General features: G+C 41.4%; 1 protein-coding gene across 1 annotated transcript in view; it reads right to left on the reverse strand.

Moving 5' to 3' along the window:
• Positions 1–15,211, reverse strand: part of tent2 (terminal nucleotidyltransferase 2) — a 39,530-nt gene that overhangs the window by 16,126 nt on the left and 8,193 nt on the right. The window contains exons 7-12 of the mRNA XM_029638665.2: positions 13,813–13,876; positions 13,243–13,309; positions 12,817–12,893; positions 9,092–9,220; positions 8,923–8,966; positions 5,093–5,229 (exon numbers count right to left, since the gene is read on the reverse strand). Of these exons, the coding sequence (XP_029494525.1) occupies positions 5,093–5,229; positions 8,923–8,966; positions 9,092–9,220; positions 12,817–12,893; positions 13,243–13,309; positions 13,813–13,876 (518 nt within the window). The remainder of the gene's footprint in view (positions 1–5,092; positions 5,230–8,922; positions 8,967–9,091; positions 9,221–12,816; positions 12,894–13,242; positions 13,310–13,812; positions 13,877–15,211) is intronic.

Here is a 15,211-nt window from a genome sequence, read left to right on the forward strand (position 1 = left end):
GCTTTGATTGTTGTCTGCTTACAATGTTCTGTGTTTTGGATTGTTTTTATTATCAATTAATACATTTTCTTAAGTGCGATGGATGTGAGAAAAGCGCTTAACAAATTAATTGAATTATCATTACTATTATTAACTAGCTGACAGTAAGTTATTCTAAAATTCTAAGTAACTTAATAGCCAGTAACTTACTTGCAAATAGCTGCCAATAACTTACTGTACTTTCACTGAACTTTAATGATTACAAGATAGCTTAACATTAGTTTACAACCACTAAGCATTATTTGTGGTGAGCACACCAGGGACATCCTCAGCCACGCTCAAGGTCCTAAACGATATCATAACCGCCATCGATAAAAGACAATACTGTGCAGCCGTCTTCATTGACCTGGCCAAGGCTATCGGCAGACTGGCCAAGGCTTTCGACTCTGTCAATCACCACATCCTCATCGGCAGACTCGATAGCCTTGATTTCTCAAATGATTGCCTCGCCTGGTTCACCAACTACTTCTCTGATAGAGTTCAGTGTGTCAAATCGGAGGGCCTGTTGTCTGGGCCTCTGTCAGTCTCTATGGGGGCGCCACAGGGTTCAATTCTTGGACCGACTCTCTTCTCTGTATACATCAATGATGTCGCTCTTGCTGCTGGTGAGTCTCTGGTCCACCTCTACGCAGACGACATCATTCTGTATACTTCTGGCCCTTCTTTGGACACTGTGTTAACAACCCTCCAGGCGAGCTTCAATGCCATACAACTCTCCTTCCGCGGCCTCCAATTGCTCTTAAATACAAGTAAAACTAAATGCATGCTCCTCAAACGATCGCTGCCCGCACCTGCCCGCCTGGCCAACATCACTATTCTGGACGGTTCTGACTAAGAATATGTGGACAACTACAAATACCTAGGTGTCTGGTTAGACTGTAAACTATCCTTCCAGATTCATATCAAACATCTCCAATCCAAAGTGAAATCTAAAATTGGCTTCGTATTTCGCAACAAAGCACCCTTCACTTCACTTCGGCGATGTCATTTACAAAATAGCCTCCTACTCAATAAATTGGATGGAGTCTATCACACCAAAGCCCCATATACTACTCACCACTGCGACCTGTACGCTCTCGTTGGCTGGCCCTCGCTTCGTACTCGTCGCCAAACCCACTGGCTCCAGGTCATCTACAAGACCCTGCTAGTCCCCCCTTATCTCAGCTCGCTGGTCACCATAGCAGCACCCACCTGTAGCACGCGCTCCAGCAGGTATATCTCTCTGGTCACCCCCAAAACCAATTCTTCCTTTGGCCGCCTCTCCTTACGGTTCTCTGCTGCCAATGACTGGAACGAACTACAAACATTTCTGAAACTGGAAACACTTATCTCCCTCACTAGCTTTAAGCACCAGTTGTCAGAGCAGCTCACAAATCACTCCACCTGTACATAGCCCATCTATAATTTAGCCCAAACAACTACCTCTCCCCCTACTGTATTTATTTATTTTGCTCCTTTGCACCCCATTATTCCTATCTCTACCTTGCACATTCTTCCACTGCAAATCTACCATTCCAGTGTTTTACTTGCTATATTGTATTTACTTCGCCACCTTGGCTTTTTTTTTCTTTTCTTTTTTTACCTACCTCCCTTATCTCACCTCATTTGCTCACATTGTATATAGACTTGTTTTTCTACTGTATTACTGACTGTATGTTTGTTTTCCTCCATGTGTAACTCTGTGTTGCTGTATGTGTCAAACTGCTTTGCTTTATCTTGGCCAGGTCGTAATTGTAAATTGTAAACTTGCCTACCTGGTTAAATAAAGGTGAAATAAAATAAATAAAAGATCTTCAAGTAAATATTCAAAAAATCTGCATAAAAGGAACCTCTTGCTCCTACCTGACACGCAGGCGTCCCATCTAGACATCTGGAAATGCAAATGCGCTACGCTAAATGCTAATAGTACTAGTTAAAACTCAAACGTTCATTAAAATACACATGCAGGGTAGTGAATTAAAGCTACACTCGTTGTGAATCCAGGCAACAAGTCAGATTTTTAAAATGCTTTTCGGCGAAAGCATGAGAAGCTATTATCTGATAGCATGTAACACCCCAAAAGACCCGCAGGGGACGTAAACTAAATAATTAGCATAGTCGGCGCTACACAAAACGCACAAATAAAATATAAAACATTCATTACCTTTGACCATCTTCTTTGTTGGCACTCCTAGATGTCCCATAAACATCACTATTGGGTCTTTTTTTCCCGATTAAATCGGTCCATATATAGCCTAGATATCGATCTATGAATACTGTGTGATCAAGGAAAAAAATAGCGTTTTATAACGTAACGTCATTTTTTTAAATTAAAAAAGTCGACGATAAACTTTCACAAAACACTTCGAAATACTTTTGTAATGCAACTTTAGGTATTAGTAAACGTTAATAAGCAATCAAATTGATCACGAGGCGATGTATATTCTATAGCTGTACGTCTGGAAATAATGTCCGGGTAAATCTCAACCAAAATATCCGGTCGGAGACCGGAAGAAAGGCTCTGCCTTGCGTCAGTTTGACCAAGAAAAAAATCCTAGGCAAATGACAAGACTGTTGACATCGTGTGGAAGCTGTAGGTATTGCAATCTCGGCCCCATTTAATGTGGTTCACCTTTATCAATGGGTTGAAGTGGCGCATGGATATATTTTTCCATTTTCAGTGATCAGATTTTCCTGCACTTTTCGATGAAACGCACGTTCTGTTATAGTCACAGCCGTGATTTAACCAGTTTTATAAACGTCTGAGTGTTTTCTATCCACACATACTAATCATATGCATATACTATATTCCTGGCATGAGTAGCAGGGCGCTGAAATGTTGCGCGATTTTTAACAGAATGTTCGAAAAAGTAGGGGGTAGGAGTAACAGGTTAAATAAAGGTGAAATAAAAATAAATAAAAAATCCTCAACATCTTGGTTGACAACCACTTGACCTTGCTGCCACAACCATCAGGTCAGTGGACGTGACAGACCTGCCACAGTAGGTTACTGTGCATTTTACCATAACTACTCGCAGCAAGCGGACAGTAAATGATTGACCAATGCAAATTACCTTCCTGGTGACCAACTGCCATTAAGTTACTAAAACTGCAAGAGCTGTACTCTTAACAGTGCAGCTCTTGATTGTCACAAGTTCTTACACAGATTGAACTGGTACAACACTTCCAATAACGGTTGGCACAAATAAACATTTTAGACTATGCCCCCAAATATGCTAATGAGCCCCCACCAGAATACTGCCCCCACCTACATTTCAAAGTGCAGTAATGATTGTACCAATTAGGTTCCTCTACAGGGGGATTCCTTTTGAGAGGGTTAAAAAAAATGTAACAGTTCTAAATATGTTTTGATTGATTGTAATGGTTTATTTGTTGAAATTGCAATTTTATAATTGTACCTTGCAGTTTTTTTATTCTTGGTGTTTTCTTTGGAATGTTCATTTTCTTGATTGTGAAGATGTTTGTACTCAGTCTCCCATTAATAAATAAAAGTAAAATAAATAAATAAATAGCATTCAATACACTGCTCTATGTTGTAGAAATTGGGCCAAAACAAAAGGTGGTAAAGCCAAATATATTGATATTAACTTAAGATATGTCATCTGCATTATTTACAGTGGGTGCAAATGAACACAGTGGGCAGAACAAACAAGGAGGTGGGCAGTCAAATCTGAGCTAGGGAGATCCTATTGGTGTATTTTAGCATGCATGTGCACATTTCTGTTAGGGAACACCGACTCTGAAGTGCACGTGTGCAAGTCGCCCTTGCACTCCTAAACAACACCATTTTTTGAAACTTTGGCAAACTTGATGTACTCTGTTCATAAGTAACATATTATAGTTTTGGAAACAGAAAACTGTATTGAGATTGAATGTTTCTTTAATGAGAAAATGTGCAGAATATCGGTCAAATTTCATCCCTCTCCATCTTCTCCCACTGCCCGCCACTGGATTTCCGCTCATCACCATATTAGGTGGTGAGAGGAAGTTCCAACCGTAAATGTGTTTACCCTTTCATCATTCTATCCCACATCAGGTAACTGATGCAAACAGTAGAATCAGATTTAAACAACAGATAAAAATACACCGTATGGAACAGCGGGGACTGTGAAGAGACACACACAAAAGATAGACACGCATACACACACAAGCGCTAGCACATGCACTCCACACACACGTACATTGTAATATTATTGTATTGTGGTATTATACATTTTGTATTGTAGATATGTAGTGGCGTAATAATGTTATATGATGTACTGTTTTATATTTAGTTTTACATGTAATGCAAGTGCCTTAATGTGTTTGGACCCCAGGAAGAGTAGCTGTTTTGGCAGCAGCTAATTCTATGGTAAAGCTAGCTGCCTGCATTTTCCTTTGAAGCTAACTGGTTAGTCGCTCCTACCTAGCATAAAACTAACGTAGCAAACATTTAAACATTCATTTCTGTCAAAATATTGTAACCATACCATCATATGGATTCAATTGTAATCATACCATTTCAATATCAAAATGCCGGTGTGATAAAAATATTCTCAGTAATGATGAAGTAGCCTTTCATGCTGAGCAATTAGCCAAAATGTAGTTTCACCCCCATTTTTAAACAAGGAAATGACCAACGTTGGTTAAATGAATTGAATATCCATTTAGTTCGTTTTTTTCTTTGGTTTTACACAAACTGTGGGACGTTGTAGGAAGTTGTAGTTTACAACAGGCAAATATTCAACAAAGTTGAAATTCGTTAGTACTTATTAGTACTTAGTACTTATTAGCATCTGCTAGCATATTTTTTTTTACAGGCGGTTATTGGAGGTTTTTTTGCATAAAAAAGTGACCCCTTGTTCTGCAACGTAAATAATACCTTATACCCCAGTATGGCACAAGGACAGTAAAAAAAGGTATGAAAATCTGGATACCACCCAACCCTACCAGCAACTTTACTTAACTGGCGACATTGCTGTAGTACTTTTACAGAGTAAATGTTGAGTTTTTGAGGATTATTTGAAGGGTCTTACCTGAAGACAGTACTAGAGGAATATTTTAGCAATATTACCTAAAGACGGAGGTGTAGTACTTGAGAAAGCCCAGCAGCAGCTCTCCCAGTGAGGCCTGGTTAGAGGAGGAGTAGGGGGGGATGTCTCTCGGACCCTCAGGCACACGGTGGATATCCATGGATGGACTAAAACACTCCTGAAACAGCAGGGGTGTATTCATTAGTCACACACGGTTGCAAAACATTCTGCAGCTAAAACAGGTTCTGCAACATCAAGCAAAAGGTGTTGAGTTCTGTTTAGTTCGTAAACAACGTTTTGTGCGTCACATTGCAGAACGTTCGGTATTAAACGGTTTCCCTGCAAAATGTTTTACAACGCTGTGTCTTATTTTGAATGAATATGCCCCAGGGATTTAACATGACCTCATCAAACAGGGACTGACCATCATCCTACAGGTACAAATGACATTGTTTGTGTTTCCATGCTCAGACGTTGCATCAAACAATTATTGCGTGCCACTTCATCGACCAGATTGCCTTAACCTATGATGCGGATACATAAATGATCTATCCAGGCATTGTAAGATCTGGCATGAATCAGCAAAGTTTGGGCAGGGGAATACAACACTAATTACACTGGGACATATGGCATTATCACAGAGGAACAGATGACACCATCACACAGGAACAGATGACATCATCACACAGTATGTTGTAAATTACACCATCATATCAGGGCTTTTGAGAAATTTACCGGACCATATGCATCAGGTGCGTAACCTGATTAGGGCGTCCATCCACGGTGCTCAGAATGACAGAAATCACATGCAACTCGAGGATGCAACGACATGCTTCCTTCTTACTGGATACCGATGCGCACTTTGAAGATGTTAGAAAAACTGCCACATTTACTTTTCCTCAGCTAACAAGACGAGTAACCGACAGAAAAGTCACTAGCATATGTCAATCTAATATCCCCATAGTAGAAAAGTTGACCTATTCTATTGGTCAGCTTGTTGTTCTGTGCAAGAAAGAAATAGCCTATTCCTAACAGACTCTGGCTACATTATTTGTATTTTTTTAAAGCATTGAGGCTGATGTAATAGATCAGAACATTTAGCTTAATATGTTGATAAACTATTATTTATTCACATTATAAGCGCAGCAATGCGCAAAAGGCAGTAGGCTATGCGTGAATGTTCGTTCCATAATGCAATTAGCAAGAAAACACTATTGTCGAAAGTGCACCGAAAATACAAGCGGTTTAGTGACAGAGATGAAAATGTCCGCTAGAAATGTTGAAAGAGGGGAGATCTGGAGATGCAACTAGCACGGGTTGCTAATATGACCAGTAGTGTGCCTTTGGCTACTGGAAACTGAAAGAAAGTTCACTTGAAAATCAATAGAACATGAGAGAAATATGCTACCGGTTTTAATGGTTTATGGAAGTCTTTATAAAATACACTGAACAAAAATACAAATGCAACATTCCACAATTTCAAGGATTTTACTGAGTTACAGGTCATATAAGGAAATCAGTTAATTTGAAATAATTAATTAGGCCCTAATCTGTGGATTACACATGACTGGGAATACAGATATGCATCTGTTGGTCACAGATACCTTAAAAAAAAAGGAAGGGGCGAGGATCAGAAAACCAGTCAGTATCCGTTATGAACACCATTTGTCTCACGCAGGGCAACATGTCCTTCGGATAAAGTTGATCGGGATTGTGGTCTGTGGAATGTTGTCCCACTCCTCTTCAATGGCTGTGCGAAAATGCTGAATTATTGGTGGGAACTGTACGACAATGTTGTACACGTCGATCCAGAGCATCCCGAACATGCTCAATGGGTGACATGTCTGGTGAGTATGCAGCTCATGGAAGAACAGACATTTTCAACATCCAGGAATTGTGTACAGATCATTTCGACTAGGCCCGTGCATTAGCATGCTGAAACATGAAGTTATGGCGGTGGATGAATGGCATGACAATGGGCCTTAGGATCTCATCAAGGTGTCTCTGCATTCAAATCGCCATGGATAAAATGCAATTGTGTTCGTTGCCTGTAGCTTATGACTGCCCATACCATAACCCCACCATGGGGCACTCTGTTCACAATATTGACATCAGCAAACCGGTCGCCCACACGACGCCATGGTAACCAGGATTAATCTGTAAAGAGCACACTTCTCTAGCGTGCCCGTGGCCATCGAAGGTGAGCATTTGCACACTGAAGTCAGATGAGCGTCCCTGACACGGTTTCTGAGTTTGTAGTACAGAAATTCTTCAGTTGTGCAAACGCAGTTTTATCAGCTGTCCGGTTGGCTGGTCTCAGACGATCCCGGAGGTGAAGAAGCCATATGTAGAGGTCATGGGTTGGAGTGGTTACACGTGGTCTGTGTTTATGAGGCCGGTTGGACGTACTGCCAAATTCTCACAAACAACGTTTATGGTAAAGAAATTAACATTCATTTCTCTGGCAAAAGCTCTGGTGGACATTCCTGCAGTCAGCATGCCAATTGCATGCTCCCTCAAAATTTGAGACATCTGTGAAAAAACTGCCCATTTTAGAGTGGCCTTTTATTGTTCCCAGCACAAGGTGCAAGTATGTAATGATCATGCTATTTAATCAGCTTCTTGAAATGCCCACACCTGTCAGGTGGATGGATCATTTTGGCAAAGGAGAAATGCTCACTAACAGGGATGCAAACAAATTTCTGCACAACATTTTTGAGAAATAAGCTTTTTGTGCGTTTCGAAATTGTCTGGGAACTTTACACCTTGCGTTTTTATTTTTGTTCAGTATAATTGCCTCCACGTTTGTATTGTTGTATTTTACTTTGAAGCAAGGCAAGACATGCCTAATTATATGAAGTAAAACGTTCAGGTTTGAAACAACTATGTTTTCAAAATACATATTGCAAAGTAGTGTGTGACACGCCTTTCTTACTGTTGCATATAGGCAATGAATGGGATTATAAAAGCCCGTTTCACTCCAGCAGCAACAAATTAGTTGTTTGAAAAGCTGTAGCAGCAGCTCTCGCGCTGTCTGACAGATTTTCCGCTCATAGGCCTCTGTATCTGTACGCATGTGATAAACTTAACGACTAATGAAAATACACACAGGCCAATTTAATTCCACACAATTATGCTAATTAACCTATAAATGGGTAAGCATAACCGGTCAAATGTATTTCCATCGACTGGTATTTCCATCATGGAATATGCTAAAAAGCATCATTTTTGCAATGGGATTATTTTTTCTTCCCCCAGATAATTGGCCGGCAACAGTTTTATTTATCAGCTTTTCATGTATTTTTTGGGGCACAAAACCGGCTATTGCCAGTTTACGGAAACCCTGCATCATATAGGGACAAAGACTCCTACACACAGTGGAAAGGAGGTGTCTGGGTGCTGGGAGAAACCAATATTCATTAGAACATTGGAGTCACAGGTTGAGTAATGTTCCCAAATTCCTATTATACGTCAATAATTTATAATAAAAAAAAGCTCAAGGATGTTTTACCTTGACAGCTCAGGCATTCGAATCAGCAATCTTTCAGCTACTGGCCCAACCCTTTAACCCCTTGGTTAGTTAGTAGTGAATGCCATCTTATTTTTTCAAAGCCATTTTAGCTCTTGCCGTTAAGCCGACATTGCCCCCCCAGTGTAAGAAACCTGCTAGCAAATGTTTGCGCTTTGAAACTAAATAAATACTACACTCTGAACCAAAAAAACATCTTTGCTAGATTCAAGATAGTGTAGTTAGACAAATCATGGAAAGTAATGACATGTCGTTTTATTGGAATTGGTAGCATAAAACGACTTAATAAACCTGTAATGTAGCCTGTTTTTGTTGTTTAAGAGTAAATGTAAATTTCCTTACTGGATATTCATTCTGCAGAGAGGGAATGACTGGTTCAGGCAAAGCTGTAAAGACAGAGACAGACACACTGGGTTAAACAGTGTAGTGGTTAACCTCGAAAAAGGAATGCCAGAGGTATATTGTAGTTAGTGCAGGACCATGATTACTGTGTGTGTGTGTTTACACTCACTCTGTAAGTAGTGTAGTACCATCAGTACTAGAGTGTAGCTGCTGAGTGTTCCTTTACTGGCGTCGTTTATCCTGTGATGTCTGGCCCACCTCTTTACCACCAAGATGATGGGACGCACACGCCGCTCAGCTATAGACACACGGAGCGAGAGAGAAGAGGCTAGTACAGAATTGTAACATAGTGGGCACACATCCAGCACACAGTGTGTAACAGGGTTTGAAATACTCTCCTTATTGAAATGTGTGACTTTCACCCAAATGAACTGTTTTGATATTATTAATTTGTTGTGAGTGGAGTAATGTGGTAGTGCAGGTCTGTGGTTACTCTAGAACAGCATGTACAGTGCATTTGGAAAGTATTCAGACTCCTTGACCTTTTCTACATTTTGTTACATTACAGCCTTATTCTATAAGGGTATTGTGTGTAGATTTTCCTCATCAATCTACACACAATACCCCATAGTAAAAACAGGTTATCATTTTTTTGCACATTTATTTAAAAAAAAAACACTGAAATATCACACTTACATAGGTATTCAGACTCTTCACTCAGTAATTTGGCAGCAATTACAGCCTTGAGTCTTCTTGGGTATGACGCTACAAGCTTGGCACACCTGTATTTGGCGAGTTTCTCCCATTCTTCTCTACAGATCCTCTCAAGCTCTGTCAGGTTGTTTGGGGAGAGTCGCCGCACAACTATTTTCAGGTTTCTCCAGAGATGTTCCATATTGTTTAAGTCCGGCTCTGGCTGGGCCACTCAAGGACATTCAGAGACTTGTCCAGAAGCCACTCCTGCGCTGTCTTGGCTGTGTGCTTAGGGTCATTGTCCTGTTGGAAGGTGAACGTTCGCCCTAGTCTGAGATTATGTGCGCTCTGGAGCAGATTTTCATCAAGGATCTCTCTGCACTTTGCTCCGTTCATCTTTCCCTTGATCCTGACTAGTCTCCTAGTCCCTCCCGCTGAAAAACATCCCGAAGCATGATGCTGCCAACACCATTCTTCAGCATAGGGATGAATACATGTTTCCTCCAGACGTGACGCTTGGCATTAAGGTCAAAGTGTTCAATCTTGGTTTCATCAGACCAGGGAGTCTTTAGTTGCCTTTTGGCAAACTCCAAGCGGGCTGTCATGTGCCTTTTACTGAGGAGATGCTTCCGTCTGGCCACTCTACCATAAGGCCTGATTGGTGGAGTGCTGCAGAGATGGTTGTCCTTCTGGAAGGTTCTCCCATCTCCACAGAGGAAATCTAGAGCTCTGTCAGACTGACCATCAGGTTCTTGGTCACCTCCTTGACCAAGGCCCTTCTCCCCCGATTGCTCAGTTTGGTCGGGTGGCCAGATCTAGGAAGAGTCTTGGTGGATCCAAACATCTTCCATTTAAGAAGGATGGAGGCCACTGTGTTCTTGGGGACCTTCACTAATGCAGAAATGTTTTGGTATCCTTTCCCAGATCTGTGCCTCGACACAATCCTGTCTCGGAGCTCTACAGACAATTCCTTCGACCCCATGGCTTGGTTTTTGCTCTGACATGCACTGTCAACTGTAGAACCTTATATAAACAGGTGTGTGCCTTTCCAAATAATGTCCAATCAATTGAAATTACCACAGGTGGACTTGTGTAGAAACATCAAGGATGATCAATGGAAACAGGATGCACCTGAGCTCAATTTCGAGTCTCATAGAAAAGGGTCTGAATAGCGGAAAGGGGGATACCTAGTCAGTTGTACAACTGAATGCATTCAACTGAAATGTGTCTTCTGCATTTAACCCAACCCCTCTGAATCAGAGAGGTGCGGGGGGCTGCAATAATTGACATCCACGTCTTCTGCCCCCTTGCTCAGGGGCAGAACGACAGATTTTTACCTTGTCAGCTTGGGAATTCAATCCAGCAAGCTTTCGGTTACTGGCACAATGCTCTAACCACTAGGCTACGTGCCGCCCCTTACAGTATACTTACAGTACCAGTAAAAAGTTTGGACACACCTACTCATACCAGGGGTTTTCTTTATTTTTACTATTTTCTACATTGGATAATAATAGTGAAGACATCAAAACTACGAAATAACAAATAAGGAATCATGTAGTAACCAAAAAAGCGTTAAACAAATAAAAATATATTTATATTTGAGATTCTTCAAAGTAGCCACCCTTTGCCTTGATGACGGCTTTGCAAACTCTTGGCTTTCTTTCAACCAGCTTCATGAGGTAGTCAAATGGAATGCATTTCATTAAACAGGTGTGCCTTGTTAAAAGGTCATTTTTTGTGACAAGGCAGGGGTGGTATTCAGAACATAGCCCTATTTGGTAAAATACCAAGTCCATATGATGGCTCAAATAAGCAAAGCTTATTATAAACGACAGCCCATCATTACTTTAAGACATGAATTTCAAGAACTTTGAACGTTTCTTCAAGTGCAGTCGTAAAAACCATCAAGCGCTATGATGAAACTGGCTCTCATGAGGACCATCACAGGAAAAGTAGACCCTCTGCTACAGAGGATACATTCATTAGAGTTACCAGTCTCAGAAATTGCAGCCCAAATAAATGCTTCACAGAGATCAAGTAACAGACTTGAACATCAACTGTTCAGAGGAGACTGTGAATCAGGCCTTCATTGTCAAATTGCTGCAAAGAAACCACTACTAAGGACACCAATAAGAAGTGGGCCAAGAAACATGAGCAATGGACATTAGACCAGTGGAAATCTGTCCTTTGGTCTGATGAGTCCAAATTTGAGATATTTTGGATCCAACCGCCGTGTCTTTGTGAGACACAGAGTAGGTGAACGGATAATCTCCGCATGTGTGGTTCCCACAGTGAAGCATGGAGAAGCAGGTGTGATGGTGCTTTGCTGGTGACACTGTCAGGGATTTATTTAGAATTCAAAGCACACTTAACCAGCATGGCTACCACAGTATTCTAAAACGATAAGCCATCTCATCTGGTTTGCCTTAGTGTGACTATCATTTGTTTTTCAACAGGACAATGAACCAAAACACACATCCAGGCTGTGTAAGGGCTATTTGACCAATAAGTGATGGAGTGCTGCATCAGATGACTTGGCCACAATCACCAGACCTCAACCCAACTGAGATGGTTTGGGATGAGTTGGACCGCAGAGAGTAGGAAAATCAGCCAACAAGTGCTCAGCATATGTGGGAACTCCTTCAAGACAAAAAGCATGAAACTGGTTGAGAGAATGCCAAGATTGTGCAAAGCTGTCATCAAGGCAAAGGGTGGCTACATTGAACAATCTAAAATATAGTTTGATTTGTTTAACATGTTTATGGTTACTACATGATTCCATATCCGTATTATTTCATAGTTCTGAATATAGTAATTATAAAGAAGAACCCTTGAATGAGTAGGTGTGTCCAAACTTTTGACTGGTACTGTATGTAAATAAAGTATCTGTTTTTTGTTTTTAATACATTTGCAATGGGGTATTGTGTGTGGATTGATGAGGGGAAAAAATGTATTTAAACAATTTTAGAATACGACTGCGTGTAACGTAACAAAACGTGGACAAAGTTAAGGGAATGCACTGTAAAAAAAAAAGAAAGGAGAATAGCCACACTGCTTAGATCCCCAGTTTTAATGTCAACCACATGCACAAACTAATGATTTATAGTTTAACCAGTAGCCAATAGCTGGAAGAGGGTGAAAGGTGAGTGGTGACAGTTAAGCAGTGGTGGGTGTGGGTGTTGTGTGTGTGTGTGACCTAACCGTAGGCGTAACTCCTCAGCAAGAAGGTGTTTCTGATCCCTACAGTGTTGTTTACGTTCAGATCAAACTCGACTCCACTGGAGAAAGAGAGAGGAAGAGATAAATACATTTTTTATTGAGGCTTAATATAGTCCATTGCCCATGCACTGTTCTACTGTGGACCATTAGTAACATGTACATATTTCTGTCTGTAAAGAAATGTTTGATGCACAGCCGTATTGTGTGAAGGAGGACCAATACGCTTATACCCAGTCAGCCAGAGAAATATTGGCGTCACCTCAAGAGTCTGGTTGTTCACAAGGTTTCTACTCTTTCTCTCAAGGAGTCTTTCCTTGCCAGTGTTGCCTCTGCCTGCTAAGCCTAAATGTGTTTATGAGAAAAAAAAAGACAAATAAAATGTGATTGATTGATAAAGTTTCCACCCACCTGACTTTGTCTCTGAATTTGAGGATGGGGACCTTGGCTCGGATCAGCTGCGGTCTCTCTATGTACGCTGTGGACCAGAACACACACATATTCCTCAACTCCACAAGACCATGCACACATATTTTCATTACTATGACTACCTGAAGTGAACACCATTGTGTGTGTTTAGTTTACCTACATCTCTATATATATCAATCACTCTGGCTTCACCAGGGAACTAGAGCCCTCTAGAGGACACTGAGGATAAATACAGCTGCTCCTTTATCATTAATACACAAACTCATGGAACAAGATGGGCCAAGCCCACCGATCTGACAGGTGAAAGCCATATGGTGTAAACAATAAAGCGGAACCTTATACAGTACCAGTCAAAAGTTAACACGTTTTTGGTTACAACATGATTCCATATGTGATAGTTCTGATGTCTTCACTATTATTCTACAACAAGAAGAACCCTTGAATGAGTGGGTGTGTCCAAACTTTTGACTGGTACTGAGGAAACAAGGAAGCTGATGAAGTGTATTGAGAGACAAAGCTGAAATGTGCTTAAACAGCAGCGGTAGTACTCACAGAGTCTGTAGAAGAGCTGCTGAATGAGACTGAGTACATATACAGCATCATTCCTCTGGTCCACCTGACAGAGACACAGACAGGGTCAATGGGCATTATATTCACACAAAGATAGACGGGTTAGCTGATAGTTGCACAAACGATGCGCACGCTTCAACGGGGCAGAGGTCTGTGTGTTGTTGTGATTCTAGATGGTCAGATAGCTAGCAACAATGACAAGAAGCTGCCATGTTGTGAACTGTAGGTGGCTCGTTTCACAATGTCTTGTTTTGAGGTGTTTTGACTGAATGCTAAAATGGCTGTGTGTCTGTAGCTCGGTTTCCAACCAATTGGCGACAGATGGGGGCGCCACAGGGTTCAATTCTTGGACCGACTCTCTTCTCTGTATACATCAATGAGGTCGCTCTTGCTGCTGGTGAGTCTCTGATCCACCTCTACGGAGACGACACCATTCTGTATACTTCTGGCCCTTCTTTGGACACTGTGTTAACAACCCTCCAGGCAAGCTTCAATGCCATACAACTCTCCTTCCGTGGCCGCCAATTGCTCTTAAATACAAGTAAAACTAAATGCATGCTCTTCAACCGATCGCTACCTGCACCTACGCGCCTGTCCAACATCACTACTCTGGATGGCTCTGACTTAGAATACATGGACAACTACAAATACTTAGGTGTCTGGTTAGACTGTAAACTCTCCTTCCAGACCCATATCAAACATCTCCAATCCAAAGTTAAATCTAGAATTGGCTTCCTATTTCGCAAACAAAGCATCCTTCACTCATGCTGCCAAACATACCCTTGTAAAACTGACCATCCTACCAATCCTCGACTTTGGCGATGTCATTTACAAAATAGCCTCCAATACCCTACTCAACAAATTGGATGCAGTCTATCACAGTGCAATCCGTTTTGTCACCAAAGCCCCATATACTACCCACCATTGCGACCTGTACACTCTCGTTGGCTGGCCCTCGCTTCATACTCGTCGCCAAACCCACTGGCTCCATGTCATCTACAAGACCCTGCTAGGTAAAGTCCCCCCTTATCTCAGCTCGCTGGTCACCATAGCGTCGCCCACCTGTAGCACACGCTCCAGCAGGTATATCTCTCTAGTCACCCCCAAAACCAATTCTTTCTTTGGCCGCCTCTCCTTCCAGTTCTCTGCTGCCAATGACTGGAACGAACTACAAAAATCTCTGAAACTAGAAACACTTATCTCCCTCACTAGCTTTAAGCACCAACTGTCAGAGCAGCTCAGATTACTGCACCTGTACATAGCCCACCTATAATTTAGCCCAAACAACTACCTCTTTCCCTACTGTATTTAATTAATGTATTTATTTATTTTGCTCCTTTGCACCCCATTATTTTTATTTCTACTTTTGCACATTCTTCCA

Source organism: Oncorhynchus nerka, linkage group LG27 (assembly GCF_034236695.1).
Source record: "Oncorhynchus nerka isolate Pitt River linkage group LG27, Oner_Uvic_2.0, whole genome shotgun sequence".
Lineage (NCBI taxonomy): Eukaryota > Metazoa > Chordata > Actinopteri > Salmoniformes > Salmonidae > Oncorhynchus > Oncorhynchus nerka.